This window comes from Periplaneta americana, chromosome 8, assembly GCF_040183065.1.
Source record: "Periplaneta americana isolate PAMFEO1 chromosome 8, P.americana_PAMFEO1_priV1, whole genome shotgun sequence".
Classification (NCBI taxonomy): Eukaryota; Metazoa; Arthropoda; class Insecta; order Blattodea; family Blattidae; genus Periplaneta; species Periplaneta americana.
The window spans coordinates 55,218,556-55,237,494 of NC_091124.1; the positions used below are offsets into that span (position 1 = coordinate 55,218,556).

At 33.9% G+C, this 18,939-nt stretch overlaps 1 protein-coding gene across 1 annotated transcript in view; it reads right to left on the minus strand.

Annotated features, from left to right (window-relative positions):
• Window positions 1–911: 911 nt before the first annotated feature.
• LOC138704729 (salivary glue protein Sgs-3-like) overlaps window positions 912–18,939 on the minus strand; it is an 82,649-nt gene continuing 64,621 nt past the window's right edge. The window contains exon 4 of the mRNA XM_069832900.1: window positions 912–2,019. Coding sequence (XP_069689001.1) covers window positions 1,457–2,019 — 563 coding nt within the window. The 3' untranslated portion in view covers window positions 912–1,456. The remainder of the gene's footprint in view (window positions 2,020–18,939) is intronic.

An 18,939-nucleotide genomic window follows, 5' to 3' on the forward strand; every position in this document is an offset into this window, starting at 1 on the left:
GGCACTCTTATGAAGAATAGGGTGTAAATTCCTCTTTTATATTCCGGTACCAATGAAGAAATGTTCTTGGTGCCAGCAAATTTATTTTAATCCGGAGCGTAAGATCTCAGCTTTTCCTTGGGTGATCCTAAGTCTCTTATTAAATCATTGAATTGAAACTGGTGAACTCTTCAAGACTTTCATTCTCTACATCACACAGCCGATTAGATTGTTTTTTTTGACCCTCATCAACTGGTTGGTACAAAATTTTACTTTAGAGCACTGGGTTATGAATGCAAAAAAATCACTAGTATATTAATAATATAAAACATAAAATATAGTTTTATGTCAAAATGGTGTGTGATGTGCTATTTTTTATGTAATTTCTGGCTTCAGGACTTAAAAATATACAAAACAAAAGTTGCTCAAAGTTTTTCATCCCAGAGAGTTTATTTTTTATTTTATTGGGTTATTTTACGACGCTGTATCAACATCTAGGTTATTTAGCGTCTGAATGAAATGAAGGTGATAATGCCGGTGAAATGAGTCCGGGATCCAGCACCGAAAGTTACCCAGCATTTGCTCGTCAAAGAGAGTTTTCCTCGTCAATTTTTATCATGAATGAATGAATGAAATAGCCTTTGGATTTCCCGTGAAGGGCTATGGCCTCCTAAAAAGGGGAGTTCTTTAGAGATCATGCGGGTTTTTATCATATAGGGTCCAAATTCTCTTACAATATAATACAAAAACTGCCTTTAAATACCATAATAATCATCATCATCATCATCAAGACCACAATTTTATTGTCTCGTCGTCACCACCACCACCACCACCACTTCACTTCACTCCACTACACTACACTACACAAAGTTAATTTCTTTTGTTTTCATAAAGCTCTTACATGTTTATATCAGGAAAAAGCCGAGAAATAATTATAGAAAATGTAAATATTTTATTGAACATTGTTACAATTAAGTTTGAAGTAGGAACATTAATCATTACATTCACATGTCATTAAGCACACACACACCTCTTTCAATTGAAAATCTGTGACTAATTTTAAGTGGAAAACTGCATTCTACCTTAATTCAAAATTAAAACATAACACAAAATCCTTTATGATACATAGGTAAACCATTCCTCTTTTAAAAACTCCGATTATATAAAATTAAAAAAAAAAAAAAAGAAATGGTTACTAGAGATATTTTAAAAATAATTTAGACAATTGCTGGGACTTCACATTCTCCTGACAGAACTCAACTACATAATAACAGTAACTTCTGGTGTATTAAGAATATTATAAAGACACCAGACACATCGCAAAATTATGTTACAACATATTAAAAATTAATATTCCTAGGTTTTAACCACTCAACCACAATCATTCCTGTATTTAGAAATAGACACGATGTACAATTAAAAGAAAATGGAGATTATGCAAATATTTATGATCTCTGCTTCATACATCACAGAAATACTACTGAAAGAATTTAACAAACAACGAAATGAAAAGAATCCAGCCCGAAATGTAGGCAGACTGGGAAGCGCCTGACTTTGGTGTTGTAGAAGTTGGCACTGAAATAGTTGTAGTTGAAGTAGTCGTACTTCCTGTAATGCTAATTGTAGACTGAGCAGTAGAGCTTCCTGCTGGTGTAGTTGAAGTTCTTATAGTATTTTCGGGAGAAATTTTCTTTGTCGGTTGAATAGGAGAAGTACTTGCAGTCGTCACGTTGGTAATATTAGCTTTTGTGGGTTGAATAGTAGTCTTCGAAGTTGGTGTTACGGTAGTAGCATTTGTTGTTGTGGGTTTTGGTGATGCTGTAGTAGTTACTTTTGTCGACTGAGTCGTTTGTGAAGTAGTGGACTGTGTTGTGGTAGCAGTAGAAGTGGTTGCTGTAGTTTGTGTCGTTGATGCTGTAGTTGTTGATGCTGCGGTTGTTGGTGCTGCGGTTGTTGGTGCTGCGGTTGTTGGTTCTGTGGTTGTTGGTATTGTGGTTGTTGTAGGCGCAACTGTGGATGTATGACTTTCCGCGTCGTGATCTGGAAATATAAAACAATTATTTATCTCAAAAGCATTAGATACAGTCTTAGAAAAAAGTTTTGTCGCACAGATACGTTATAAGTTCCAGAAAGGAGGCAATGAGCAAGATCAGAGGACGTTCGACCTGGATCACTAGAGGACTAGTTGAACTAATAAAATTAGTTTTGCTTGGTTGTATGTTTGATCATGCGCACTGCTTCCTTTCTGGGACTTATATAAAGTATTTGTGCGACAAAACTTTTAAGACTGTACAGTTTATAGACGGAAAATCATGCGTGAAGATTTGGATGAATATTTTGAAGTGGAAGAGTGGAGCGTGTGAAGTGGACAGACAGAATAAAAAATGAAACTATGTTGAAAAGAGTGGTTGAAGAAAGAATGACGCTGGAACTGATCAGGAAGAGAAAAAGGAATTGGATGAGTCACTGGCTGAGAATAAACTGTCTGCTGAATGATGCAGTGAAAGTAATGGTGAACGGAAGAAGAGCTCGGTGCAGAAGATATCACATGATAGACGACATTAAAATATATAGATGACTATATGCGGATACAGAGAGGAAGGCAGAAAATAGAAAAGACTAGAGGAAGCTGGGTTTGCAGTGAAAGACAGAACACTGAATGAATGAATACTCGTTATGAACCAAAGACAGGAACTTTGGAAACGAAACAGTAACATTATGAAACATTATGATAACCATCTGTTTTAAAAGTCACCTAATTTTTTAAAACTAGCCGATCACAGGCAGAAAAACAATGACACGATTTGACGTAGAGGTTGCCAGAAAAAAAATGAAATACGAATTTCTCCATATATGACACCACGAACGTACAGAAACCTTGTTGTACTCGCCGAAGTTAATGGACGTTTGTCGGGCGTTACATGCACGATTTTCACCTTAGCCTGTTGTGAGATACTGAAATGATTACTCATTCGTACTTAGTGTAGAGCAAGTTATTGTGCTTTTCATAATTGTCTGAGAACACTGAAGGGATTACCCATCCGTGAAAGCTATTGTTTTTATAATTGTTTGAGAATTTTAGAAGCTTATTGGAGCAGGATTTGTAGTTTTTAAGTTTTGCTAAAAGTGGAAGGAAACATCAGAGAAGTCGTTTCGACTATATCCCAAGAACAGATTAGTCGAGATTTCAGAAAAACCTTTGGAGATATTAAAAATATTATGAAGCAGGAGGAGGGCACTTTCGACATCTCTTGTGACACAGGTATGATATACTTGTATTAATCTAAGTTGTTTAGACTATAAAAATTTTCCCGTTAAAAAGGTTTTAGAAACTAAAGTTACTACCGTACAAACAGCGGCCGATTTCGTGGTAGCTGTGCGAGGCATATAAAAGAAAACACCTGAGCTTGAGGGTGTGAGGGAAACGTCGTATATGGAGGATGCTGAAGTACAAAGATGTACGTTTGAACGATTTTTTTACTCATTAAACTTGCAATAAAAAATATACCATAGTTCGAGTGTGCTTGGAAGGTACAAACGTTAGTGCGATACCAACATGTATGTATTTGGAAGATTTTTTTTCATTTAAACTGACTCTCTTATATATTATTTTGTAACAGTTATTCGATATTCTTATTTTCTTAAATAGAGTTTTTCTGTTCTACTCAATGTAGCTAAGATCCAACAATTCTTTATATTAAAGAAAGTATACAAAGTGGTCTTCATTTCCTACAATGTATTTATCGTAAAATTACCTCTTTCATTTCAGAAGCTTTCGCAATACTTTTACTTAACTGTAGCTGTACTGATGTAAAGTTAGAGGCATAATACTTCCAAGCTTTCATGTACAAGTTTACAGCGAAATGAATTCACACAGAAGTGGTGCTGTAATGAAAGATCGGGAATGGAATCGAATAAACGAAAAGCCTAATGGACGTAATACTTTCAAAAGTATTTTCTGCCCTTTGAAGGTACAAGGTACAAAACACTGACGCAACACTGCCATTTTTGTTTGCGCATCATCATGCAACTTATTACTTCTCACAATCGCTTCCATTAATCGACAATACCACTCCATAACTAATAGAAGTACAAGATGGTCACGAAGTCTGGATAAGAAAATGTATGAATAGCAGAATTAGTTTATTTTATGACATTTTATCAACTGTAATGTTTATCTAGAAACAAATTGACTGAAGAAATTGAAATAAACATTGGAGTCAAACAAGGTGATCCATTAGCAGCAACTTATTTAACATTATAATTGACTACATAATAAAACAACTAGATCTAAGAGGTAACGTAAGTACTAGACTAAAACAATGCATGACATATGCAGATCATATAAAAACAACAACAACAACAAATATGCCAGCATTAGTTGAAACTTTCAAATTATTGAAAGAAGAATCAAGCAAATATGGATTGATAGTTAATAATGCTAATATTAAATATGTAAACAATAACATAAAAAATAGAGTAACAAAAGATCTTAAAATAGAGAATATTAGTTATGAAGGAGTAAACTCGTTAAAATATTTAGGTTCCATTATAAACCAAAATAACAGTATAGAAGAAATAAATTAGAGAATTGCTTTAGGCAATAAAGCATATTTTGCGAACAAAATGTTGTTCAAAAGTAAATTAATATCTAAGTCAGCAAAATTCAAGCTATATAAAACAATTGTAAGACCAATATTGTGACATATGCATGTGAAACCTGGGTGTTGAAGGAAACAACAAAACAAAAGCTTTTGATTTCCGAAAGAAAAATTTTGTGTAGAATAATGTGACCGATCAAAGAAAAAGATGGTACATGGAGGATCTAAACCAATATGGAATTAAATAAGATAATTAAAAATAAAAATGTAATAAATTTTATTAAAGCTCAAAGACTAGGATGGTTTGGACATATAAACCGAACGCAAAATGATAGACTGGTGAATAAGATCTACCAGCGGGAACCTCTAACGACAAGAGCAACAGGAAGACAAAAAACATAGCCGGAAAGATAACGTACTGGTAGATATAAAATTATTAAGGATTCAGAATTGGCCCAAAATTGTCCAAGATAGTGAGAAATGGAAAGAGATTGTTGAGAAGGCCAAAACTTCAATGAAATTGTAGTGCCTTAGGAGGAGGAGGAAGAAGAAGAAGAAGAAGAAGGTCTATCTAGTGTCTTAGTGAAATAAAATGATTCTAGGGTCCAGCGCCTAAAGTTGTCCAGCATTTGCTCTCAATGAATTGAAGGGAAAATTCGGGGAAAAAAAAAAACAGGTAACTTGTCCCAGCCAGGAGTAGTAGCAGGAGAAGAAGAGAAGGAGAAAGAGGATTAAAGGAAGAAAAAAGAGATGAGAGAAAGAAGAATGAAAAGAGATGAAAATAAGATAAAGAAAATGGACATATACAAAGAAAATGAGGTGAAAATACGAAGATGAGGAAGAGAATAAGGAAAATTTGAGGAATAGAAGAAAAGAAAGAGAAGAGAGAAGAACAACAGGCAAAGGAGAGGAAAATGGATGCATAGATATGCTTATGTGTCCAGAATTTGTGAAAATTCTGTATGTACTCCTTACGAACACGTTATAGTATAATTACTTTTAGATTTCCATTGCAGCCTAAAGAAGTGTGTTCTTCTTTTACTAACAAGGGAACTGTCCCACGTCATAATCCTTGAATTTAATTTAATGCATATTTAAGCTAATTTTCGTTTGTTAATTTAGAATCGTGGTGATAGTCCATCGTTTCGCTTTTTCCTCGTTTACGAAATATGACTTGAAAATCGATGTCACTATACCGCTTCTTGCGCGCACTTGGATCCTCATAGTTCCGCGATACCGCGTCAAAACTTTAAAAATCAATTCTCTGGCCAATTTTGTCCTCAACTCACATTAATAGAGTAATAGAGCAATCCACATAATCTGTCACTCATTCGTACACCGTCCAAATCCATAGGTATGCAGCTGGAAGTCTGTGTACATAATGCTTTCAAGAACAAAAAGGAGAATTTGAACCTAAAGTAAAATAAGATAAGCCATTTAATGTCGTGGTCGATGCAAGTAGTTTCGGTAAACTGACAAAAAATCACGTGAGAAAATGGTTAAGAGATGTATTTCTTTCGGATGTTAAGACAAACTACTACTTCTGGATTGCTGGAGTGGTCAGATAAGTGACACTACATTTACTGATGAAGTAAATAGGGGAGAGTCGGGTAGTATCGGACATCGGGTAATATCGGACAGTGAGCTTCTTTCATCTACCACACGACGATAGTACCTGATTGACATGGTTACGTTTCTGTGATGTCACATAGAGAAACGTAACCATGTCATTCAGGTACTACCATATGGCGGTAGATGAAAGAAACGCACTGTCCGATACTACCCGAAGTCCGATACTACCCGACTCTCCCCTAATGTTTTATGTGGTAAGATAATTAAAACACTAATTATCCCTCGAAAACTTCAAGATTTGCACAACCCTTGAATGTGTATTTTTAGACAATATACAATTGTTTGTAGTAATTCGAAGGCTATAAGGTGTATTTGAGATATGAAATTATCTGTGAAAACATTCCATACATATTTCACGAGAGAGGCTTCATAATGACATTACATTCTGTTGTTTATTAACAGTTTCATATATCTGTCTTCAAAGAGAAGCTAATGTACGCGTGGCAAAGATGTGGTTATGTGACGGAGAAACATGTGAGAAAGTTTGACGACGTTCTTGCAACAATGTTGCATGTTGGAAACTCTGTGTGTGAGTGTTAGAGAGAGAGAGTGTGTGTGCGTGTTTTTTTTTTTTTTACAGAAGATAGTGAAAAAGTAGCCTATATAAAATCGGAATATGTATTATATGTCTTTCTCGTGTTAAATTCTATCGTACTTGGTTAACATGTTTCGGTCTGTTATTGACTTCTGAAGAAGGTCAATAACAGACCAAAACATGTTAATCAGATACGATAGAATTTAACACGAGAAAGACATATAATACATATTCCGAAGTGATAAAGTGTTAAAAGTTGTGTAATCAAGATGTAGGCCTACTATATAAAATGTTTGTAGTGTTCAACGGCGCTTTGTCTCTACCACTTCATTTCGGATCCACGTTATATTTAAGGTGAGTCACAAAGTTAACACATATTTTAAATTCAAAATGAATTTCTATTTCAGCAAGAATAGTATATTAATGTGAGTTAAGAGAGAAGTAAAATGGACTAGAGCATTAATGCGAGAACTGTGATACGGTGACATGAACCTAAGAGGATCCGAGTAGGCGCAAGAAGCGGCATAAGTAGCATCGATTTTCAAGTCATTATATTTCGTAGACAAAGAAAATCGAAACGAACGACTTTCACCGCGTTTCTTAACGAAATACAATTAGCTTAAACATGCATTTTCATTAAATTCAAGCACCATGACCTGGGACGATTCCCTCGTTAGTTACGGTAATTGTTTCTAGGCATGTCATGGAAATGTGTATTTTTTGTGGTCAAAAAAAGCGAAGCAGTGTTCTTAACTTGTAAAATTAAACTTTATTTACATTGTTATTTTCATGTTCAAGCGCAATTTAGCTGTGGATGAAATGTGAAATAATGTAATTTAAACAGGGTTCCAGGAAATCGCGAAATATGATTCTGGAAGGGGAACTGGCCGCTCTGGCTGATGGCACAAACCGTTGATACGTCCATGCGATGCGTCGACGACTCTAACATATATTAAAAGAGTTTCACGAATCATGGCGAGCGATAACGAGTGGGTAGAAGTGGGAGAGGAAGAGCTTTCAAAACGCACCGTCTCCGTATCAGCGAGGAAATGCTTCCGCGACAAGAAGATGAAATATTCTGCCAGACGGTGCTCGATAGTGCCACACATTCACAGGGTGTACCCCCCCCCTACTAAACGTGAAGGGGAACACAAGACCCTCCCCCTTAAAAAAGCATAACAGGAATGGCAATGTTTTATAAACTGAAATCGAGTGACATGAAGTGAAGGTAAGTGCTTTCTACTTGTTACGTCCAAGGGTTTTTGTCCGTATTTTTTTTCAATCACTAGAACATGCAACAAAGTTGATCGATTATTTCTTCCATTTTATTAGCTGTCTAACGCCTGTAAATAATAAAATATTGGGTTGATGCAAATGTTCGTAGCTTTTTTGGCTGTGACAAAAAATGTTTATTTTAGATTAATGGAAGACAGAAATTAATCATAATACAGGGTGTTTCCGGACTGGTGTTACAAACTTTCAGGGATGATGGGGAAGGACACATGTATCAATTTTAGATAAGGAACCCTGGTCTGGAAATGACAGAGTCGAAAGTTATAAGCAAAAATAGTTGTGTGGAAATGGAATTGTGATTTCGCACCACGTGCCCTCCTTCCCTTAACCTTTGGAACAGTAGTGGAAAGATGATATGGGCCGGATGTCGCCTACGTCGGTACTTGTCCCAATACAATATGTCTACTGTTCCCATTGGCTCATCCGTATTCGAAAATCAGGTCTGCATATTCGCTCTCGTGTACTCCTCCATTTCACTAGGACTGATCGACTGAACACTGCAACTTGTACACATACACTGCTATCTACAGACGTGCATATCAGGACCGACCATGTCCTTTACACATTACGCTATCTGCATTGCTTTAGTGTAGTTTCTCGTCCCCACCCCTCAGACAGCGCTCTGAATGGAATACTGTAAGTAGACAACGTAAGCAAAGTCAGATGAATACAGTATGTGTAAGATGTACAGATAAATACACATAAATAAGGTGTACAGAGGAATAAAATTATTTCATTTCCACACAACTATTTTTGCTTGTAACTTTCGACACAGTCATTTCCGGACAAGAGTTCTTTATCTCAAATTGATACATGCGCCCTTCACCATCATCCCGGCAAGTTTTTGTGACAATAGACCGGAAACATCCTGTATATTCTCCTATATTATCTATGACTCTCTACCAGGGCTGGGATAACTTGTCGATTCCTTGCCTGAACAAATATGTCGATTTATAGTTAAAGAAGTCATCAAATCGAGTTTGTAAACCATCTTCGTTATCAAACGAGTTTCTTTGAAGATTGTTTGAAACAGAACGGAAAAGGTGCAAAGTTGAGAGCGTAAGACAGGGAGAATGTGGAGGGGGATGTGGAATCACCTCCCAACCAAGCTCCTCCATAACTACTTTTGTCATGTTACTGAAGTGCGGGCGTGCCGGTCATTTTTCTTCAAGTGTGCCCGCAAGGCGTCTGACTTGTTGGCAATAAATGTCAGTAGTTATGGTTACATTCCTGGGAAGCAATTCGTAGTACACGACGCCTTCTTTATCCCACAAGACGCATAACAATCTTCTATGAATGAACAGTAAATTTTGTACAGAGTGTTGTGCTGAAATGACAGAACCATTTCTTTGCAGTGCTTTCTCCGATGGCATTCTCCCCGTACATGGCACAGATGTTTCGAGCCGCTTCCGATGTATTTGCTCCTCTATTAAATTCAAATAGAAGAATATGTGGGAAGTGTTCTTTTTTTCCACTGAACACTCCATCTTTTTTATCTCACAACTAGCACTAACTTCCTTTAAACTCACAAAATTCGAGGCGTATTTACAAACACAACACTCCAAATAACAAAAGACAAACGGAATACAATCTCTTAACAACGCAGTGTTATGATGAACAAAAATGCTACAAACTTATAACTTACATCAACCTAACACCACAGTCTACTATATAATTATAGTCACGAAGCTCAATACGTAGGGAATATGCATCCATAAATAGTTGCTAACCACTAGGATCGCTACTATCGCCTCATCACAGACAAAGCGAAATAGTACAGGAACAGTCTATTGTTCCTAGTACTCTCAACAACTCAAGCTTCGTGACTGTATATTCTAGAGTATGGTAATACCATGCTTAGGATGATCATAATTTTATTATATTACGCATATACAATTTATTTCAGAGCACATGAAGAATACAATGGAATTAACAAATTTAATAATTTTTACAATAAAACAATTATATAATTAGAAACTTGAAAGAAAACATTAAATCATAACCACCACCACTACTATCATCGCAACCACTACTACTACTACTACACTACTAACACTACTGTTTTTTACTATTAGTACTGTAATACTAAAATTGTGGTTTTGTAAGAAAGCAAATCAAGATCGTTGCCTCCCATCGGATGAGACAGAGAAAATTTTCACACGGTTTCTGCTTTGATATTTTTGTTGGCTTGTTAAGTGTTCTAGCTCAAAAAATATATACCTAAAATGTCTCTCTTGATTTATAGCTTCTGTGTTTTATTTTCTATTTTAGCAGACTCAGAATTTTCTCCATGCTTCGGAGATTCTTCTGACTGACTTTTTCTTTATAATAGCTATTATTAAATGATATATTACTGCTAAAAATAATATACCTGAACACAGTCTACAATTTCAGATTCTACTTTGATCCTAATCGCTTCACTCTTTGCCATGGCTTCTGTTTTGCTCGAATTTATTGAATTTATTACTAGTATCAAATTTTTACACACTCTCTATAGTTCTTTCAGCGTGGTGCTTAGTACTTTTGCTGACAGTGCAAAGAATACTTTGCCATTTGATAATCTAAAATTTGAAAGATTCTGTCCGTTGATATGTTTTCCGCTCTTTTGCCATTCCAGTTGATGAAATGTTTCTTCTAGGAGACAGGTAAATAATTTCGGAGATAGCGGATCCCCTTGCTTCACACATATTATAGGTATGTTCGAGTAATGATCTTTCTTCGTCTATGTCCACACCTGTGGAGTAACGGTCAGCGCGTCTGGCTGCGAAACCAGGTGGCCCGGGTTCGAATCCCGGTCGGGGCAAGTTACCTGGTTGAGGTTTTTTCCGGGTTTTCTCTCAACCCAATACGAGCAAATGCTGGGTAACTTTCGGTGCTGGACCCCGGACTCATTTCACCGGCATTATCACCTTCATTTCATTCAGACGCTAAATAACCTAGATGTTGATACAAGGTCGTAAATTAACCCAATAAAATAAAAAAAAATCTTCGTCTATTTTGCCTTTGCATAGCTGTTCGAATAAGCCTTTGCTAGTAAGTGAACTCATTGTTTCAGTAGCGTTCAACAAAGTAAGGTTGATCAGCACTAGAGTCGTGGAAAACCGGTTACGAAAAACAGAAATGATATATTGCTACAGAGCGCCTGGCGCTATATACAGTATGCTCGACCTCATCGAGAATCGAATCCGCGATCTTTCGCCTTATGGGAAAGGACTTCCAGGAAGTCTCTCTTCTCATATTATTTTAAGTAGAGCCTCTATTTCCCTAACATAGTTTCATACCAATGTATGAAGCCTTTTAAATACAACATTTTCACTTTTGCCCGTTATGGTAAAGTCACAAACATAAAAAAATGCAGTATTATAAAGAAAGTGATATATCTGCTCTCCAGAGTATCACAGAGTCACAAGTCATGTCTTAAATGAAAGCTAAAACACTGCTAATCAATTTTGTCTGATGAATTTTATAAATTTTAATTTTTATAGTTTTATTTAACATTTTTATAAACAGAAATAAAAATTGCACGTCCATTTGTTCTTTAATGTGAAATTAGACAATTTACTTTTACAGAATTATTAATGTATAATGTGAGAATATGCCCTGAAAATGTTATTCAATTATCTCTATTATTGTCTGAGATATTACATATTAAATGTTGAAAATGTAAAATAAACAAACTCCGGATATTCAAGGGGACTGGAGCGCAGCGGATATTTAAAAATGATGTAAAATAAATTATTTTCTTCCTAACAAAATTGAAATTTCGTTCAAATGAAGTCAATACTATGAAATATTTTTAGGCTAAAAATTAAAAAAAAAAAAATAATAATCTTGACACATATTTGGTCATTCCTGTAGGTCCTTCCCTTTAAGCGTGACTCCCTCAATACGCTTTTGACCATGTTCGGTCCATTATCATGCGACAGTCTTCAACAATGGATGCGTTGTAAACATCCTCTCCTTATATTTTAGTTAACCCTAGTTATATTCTGAAGACCAGTTTTGGTAATAAATCAACAAACTTATCTTTCTTTGCCGTCCTGCTGGTGGAACAGAAACGAAGCTCCAAAAGTTGGAATTTCCTAATCACTTGCTTATAAATTTACAGAGACCAGTAATGAATAAACGAATAAGCTACTCAGGTAACAAATTTCTCTCTTTATTAGCCAGTACTTCCAACAGCATAGCAACCCTTATCTACACCTCTCAGGTTCAATCGAAAAACAATTCTAATTAAAGCGTGAACTTTTATTAAAATCGGTCTCAATTAATTGAGTCAATTTTAAAGTGATACAATTTCAATGGACGGCAAAAACACCTGTTTTCACTTTTAATTAGAGTAGATAGGAGCCCGCCCTTGACCTCGCCAGGTGTGAATGAGTTCATTTCAAAATACGTTGTGGTATTAGCCATCAGCTTTTCATAGCGGCGATTATACTGTATAAATTTAAGCGTTGGTCGTAATGGGAGGAAACGGAACACGGAACTAATTTACTGAAGCAGAAGAGTCGATGTATGACCAGCTATCAAGAACATCGACTTTAGGATATACAAGAACAGATGACACGGTTTTATCTTAAATCATTCATTGTGATTATTATGATGATTAAGTGTAATGAGATTGATTGCGTTCTTTTAATTACTCTTCTGATATTCAAAGGTCTATTTCCTGATTTTGTATACGCAGTTTAATGTTTTGTTATTTCTTTGTTTCTTTTTTAATTTAACTAATTTACAAAGGACAATTTTCTTTATTGTCCTCATAAAATTTAACTGTTTACTCCAAAAGTTCATTCTCAGAGTAGTGTGTGTAGTGACGTTACCTATACGCCTACACTAATTCTAGAAGAAAGCTTGTACATGAAATTGTTTCATGTAAACTTCTTAGTAACTTCTGTTAGATTGTTCCAGAGACTCCTGCTTTAGTAGGTAATTGATAAGGTTCATTTTTGAATAGTAAATGCAGTTTACACATCTTGCTATGTTTGTTTACCACTACTGGTTTCTAATTTCAACTGATGGATATCGATGGATAAAAATACAATGATTTATGTCCATAAAACACGATTTTTGAAAAATGGCAAAATAAGTTTTTTGAGAGTAATCAATCATGGATTTTACCATGTTGTCATAATAATATTTTTTGGCATTTAGGCTACTTCAAGGAAGGACATATCGTATTATCTTTGTACAGAATGAAGATGACACCAAGACAAATCAACCAATACCAATAACTTACTTTAATTTTTCAATTTTTTGGACATAGGCTACAAGGTCTGTGCTCTTAGCAATCGATATATACATACGTGAGATATCTTTATTTAATTCTCGGGATATTATATTATGCATTGTTCCAAAGGTTCTTTTTGAATCGTATATGCTGTTTATTATGTGTATTTTGCTATGTTACTTATACCTGGTTTCTCATTTAAACCATACATCATAATAGTAAATGCAGTTCAATATATTTTGCTATGTTACTAATTAATTATTGTTGGTTTCTAATTTAAATCATGTATACAATATTGTTATTAATTTAATTCTCCCGATAACAATTGATTTGTTTCAAAGCTTTATATTTTAGCATCGATGCTGTTCATTATGTGTAGTGATGTTCCTTATTCTTAGTTTATAAGAGAAACATTTTGTACGAGATTTAATCTCCTTAAAATCGAATTGAACTGAATATTAAATTTGTAGAATTCATAGAGTGATAATGTGTTAGTTTCACATTAATTTAAACAATGTACACGAGATTGTTTTATTTAATTCTACTGATAATATTTGTTGTACTTTGTATCAAATGTTTGAACAGATTCATTTCTAAATAGATGTGGAATGTGTTTGCATTTATTATTCCATATTGTGGCAATGTATTATTAAATTTATATTATTATCTAAGTACTGACATTTATAAAAATGTAATGCAATTTTTAATCTTAATATAATAATCTAAACTATGTACTTTCTTTAATTTTCCTGACAACACGAACGGTTTATCCCAGATATAATTATAACTAACACATGTAGTTTATGTACCGGTACTCTGATGTTGCTTATCCTTGAATTCTAATTTAACTTTATTATAAACGTAAGATTGCTTTCTTTGATCGTACCGTACTGATGACATCTAATAGTTTATTTGCAATCTATAACATTTAATAACATTTCTTTTTTAACCTCTCAGTGTAACACACAAGGATTTGATTGAAAACTTATTTTTGTATCTGTTTAAGAAGTTTAGTAGCCTAAATGGTTTGATGATGATAATACCCGACTTATAATTTAAATCCTTAACACAATATTAAGATACGATCTTTTGTTTGAGAGTTGAATTTCAGCACTAGATGCTATTTTGTTTGCAATGTGATGCTGCTTATGTAGACTGATTAACGGGAATTTACCGTCTCTTACGGAGCTTATTTCCGAAGACATTCTGAGCAAAAATATCGTAAGCATTTGTCCTGATCGCAATATTTTCAGAGTTATATTAATTTGAAGTTGTTAGTAAAATACCTTTTTTCTTTAGTTTTACAAGAAAAAAAATATCACAAGCAGAGAATGAACTATTCAGAAATGTCATTTCTTTGATTGGGTAGTGTTCTGAAGCTAAAAATGTCTTGCTAATTGCTTTGTACATATTTTATTTTTCAATTCTTAAGTAAAAATGATATCATTCTTACGCATTTATCACAAAAATTGTTACAAATCATACGACTTTAGGAATTTGATTTTTTACAGTTTAATTACGCATTCTAATGTAGGTACAATCTTAAAGAATTTATAAGAGTGGCGTGATTTGTAACAATTGTCATGATAAATGCGTAAGAAAATGTAATTTTATAGTTAAAAATCGAAAAAAAATTCTGTACGAAGCAACTACGGAATTGACAACATATTTTTAACTTCAGAATACTAGCTAATCAAAGAAATAATACTACTGAATAATTCATTCTTTATCTGTAATATTCTTTTACCCTTAAAACTCAACAATAATGTTATTTTACAAACAATTTCAAATTAGTGTAATTCTGAAAATATTGAGATTAGGACAAATGTTTATATGGCATTTTTTGCTCAGAATGTCTTCGGAAATAAGCTCTGTAAGAGACGGTAAATCCTCGTGAATCACTCTGTATATCAGATTTATCTAACGTACATGTGACTACTGAATCCTACTTAATTTTTTATAGCAGCTACTTGTTACACAGCTTTTATTTTTGAATAATTGAAGAAGTTCAGCCTGTGTTATCATGTTATTTGTCTCTAGTTTTTAATTTAAATGGTGTGCATAAGTTTTCTTACCTAATTATTCTGATGACATCTGGCTCTTCGTTTTTAAACAAGAAACAATTTATGATACATGTCACAAAGATATATTTTTGAGCAATTGATAGACTCTGTTGTCAGTTATGATGTCAAATATCTCTGATTTGTAATGTAAACTAGGTAAATCATATATTTTTCTTAAAGTATTCTGATAACACCTAATAGTATGTTTTAAAGCTCCAATTTTGAGCAAAAAAATGGTGTTTGGTGCACGGTGTGGTTTTTATTGTCATTGGTGTCTACTTTTATCAATGTGCATCACATTCGTTTCTTCAGTAGTCCTTCTAATGCTGATTATTTGTCCAAAAGATTAATTTTTGAGTAATTGACAGATTAGTTGTATTGTGTTGTCAGTTACAAAATGTATTACTTCAATTCCCGTGGTAACACCCGATGATTTGTTTCAGTGGCTTATTTAAAATAATAAATGTAAATCTGTATGTACTGTGACACTGCTTACCTTTTGATTCAAATTTAAATCATCCTTGATTTAATAATTCTCCAGATAGTAATGGTTTATACGAAAGGTTCGTTCCTAGGAGTACAGATACTTAATGTTTATTGAGATATTTATCTTTGGTTTCTAACACAAACCACTTAATAAGGCATCTTTCTCAATTTCTCAGTAGAATATGATATAGATTCATCCTAAGATTAATTTTTCAGCAGTTCATAGAGTTTGGTATATGTTGTAATGTTGTTTATCGCATATTTATAATTTAAACCATGTCGCAATGAATGTTCATTTAATTCTTCTCATAAGATCTGATTGCTTCAGAGTTCATTTCTGAGCATTTTATAAAGTTCTGTTTTTGTTATGCTATTCCTTATTGTAATGAGATATCTTTCTCAATTTCTCAGTGGAATATGATACAGATTCATCCAAAGTTTAATTTTTGAGCAGTTCATACAGATTGGCTATGTTATAAAGTTGTTTATCGCATATTTGTAATTTAAACCATGTAAGAATGTATGTTCATTTAATTCTTCTCATAAGATCTGACTGCTTCAGAATTTTTTCTGAGCATTTTACAAAGTTCTGTTTTTGATATGCTATTCGTTATTGTATTAAATTTCAAGCATGCTGGGAACATCCTTTCGGTATTAATTTATTACTTTAGGTTTTGAGGTGACTTGTGTTCAATTGTGAAGTAGCTTCCTTATTTCGTCTTTGTACACTCATTGAATATTTTAATCTCTTTGCTTTATACCTGTTCTCTCATTAATGTTTAACAGATTTCTGTTAACTTGTATGCTGTTTAATTCTCATACAACTCAATTTTGGGATGAGAATAATCATCATGGTAATAATGAAATTCGTATACTCAAATATTTTTCAGGTTTACTTAACATAGGCACCATTCTTCTGATATTTTGTAAATCATTAGAAGGAAAATTCATTCAAAGGCTATTGTAGTTTGTTTCGCTACGATCTATCAGACCTACCACTGAAGACAACAAGGAATATTTCACACACAGGTTTACTTAACATAGGCAGCATTCTTCTGACATTTTGTAAACCATTACAAGGAAAATGCATTCAAAGGCTATTGTAGTTTGTTTCGCTACGATCTATCAGACTACCACTGAAGACAACAAGGAATATTTCACACACAGGTTTATTTAACATAGGCACCATTCTTCTGACATTTTGTAAACCATTACAAGGAAAATGCATTCAAAGGCTGTAGTACTTTCTCTACGAACTATCAGACCTACCACTGAAGACAGCAAGGAATATTTCACACACAGGTTTATTTAACATAGGCAGCATTCTTCTGGCATTTTGTAAACCATTACAAGGAAAATGCATTCAAAGGCCATTGTAGTTTGTTTCGCTACGATCAGACCTACCACTGAAGATAGCAAGGAATATTTCACACACACTGAAAACAACAGTGCCTCAAGCGGAGTATCAACTTTTAAAGCACATGAGCCCTACCACTTCAAACCTTGTCAGAATTCCTGTACGCTAAAGTTTGACACAATTCAATACGATAATCTGCAAAACAGATAAAGCTGGAATCCTGTACTCTTGCCTGCGTTTGGAGTACGCTGTTTATCCTAGCATGAGGTTGGATACACTGTATGCAACGCTTCATTTGTCTCCAATCGAATGACTCTCTGTGCGATGAGCTTCCCTAAGGGCAATCATAAACAGATTACGTGCATGCCACGTTTATTCCGTTAGCTTCTTCGCAACAAATTATTGAAGAATGTCTCTTTACCAGTTTAACATGCCATAACTTTAATGGGTTAATAGTAATACAGTTTTTGATCTTCTTCTTGTTTTATTAAAATAGTTAGTCAAAATTACGTTCCTTTATACAATGTTATGTAAACTGTTGTTTAAATTGTTTGCAATGTAAGTAGATTATATTAATAACATAATTCTTAAATAATAAAGTTAACAAAATAAATATGTGAAGAATCCACTGCAAAAAGGAGGAATGTCGTAAATTTGTGAAACATGAGATGAAATCACTGCACACATCCACATATAATGGAATGTGGGAAACTGCAATCATGGTTCCAACAAATGGATTACTTACGCAAATAAGGATACTCAGTTACGAAGTGGAGAGTTTCTCCTGCCTGAGAAGCTTTATCATGGCAATAAATTTAACTTTTACTTTTAAACTTTCTAAAAGCTGATAAGTAGCGATATCAAAAATACTTCCTTTTATTCCAGATGTGTTACCAGTTTTATGGGATAAATTCAAAGACTTGCAACACCTCAAGCAGTTTTGTTGTACAGATGCAAGAAAATATTACAAAAAACTCCCTCACAAAGGTTTTTTCAGTATGAACTAACGTAGAGTAAACAGATCTTTGTTAGATTACTGACATTCCCCCTTTTTGTCATTTATCGTTTGCATTATTGATGAGAAATTATTCTGGTAACAAGGATTGGTTAGCAAGAGCCACAGTTTATTACATATCATTTCTGTAATAAGTGTTGAGTTATGTACAAAAGAAATACACGAGTTATATTTGCTCAATGTCCTGTAACATGGTTTCAAAGTTTAAATTTAATTTCCTGAAAAATGAAATAAATTCCACATTTCCCTTGTTGCAGTGAACTATTCATGTGAAGATATTACGAAATTTCTCCACATTATTTTAGAAGATTGTAGGTATTCAATTATTCACTACATTTTAATCTTTAACCCTTAAGCAGTCGTGCTTAACTTTGTAACATTAAAAGTCATACGGGTTGATGCTGACACCCCAAATATAATTGGTTCTTATGGACTATTTTAGTGAACAATTAAAATATCACTCTTTCCTTATTTATACAACTATAGGGTATAAAATACTTTAATACCCGTCACAATGTTATAATTAATGTACGGTAATGGTAATATTTCAATATTGATTCAAATATAGGCTAATATTCGAACGTCTATTCACTCATAATGATAATTTATTTTTCTCTTCCATTCCAGACGACTTTCTTACTTTTTCTGTGCGCACAATCCCTACTTAACATCCATTGCCATTATTTATTACACAATTATGGTCAGTAGTCTTCGTCACTATTTATAATGGGAGCACTTCTATAACACT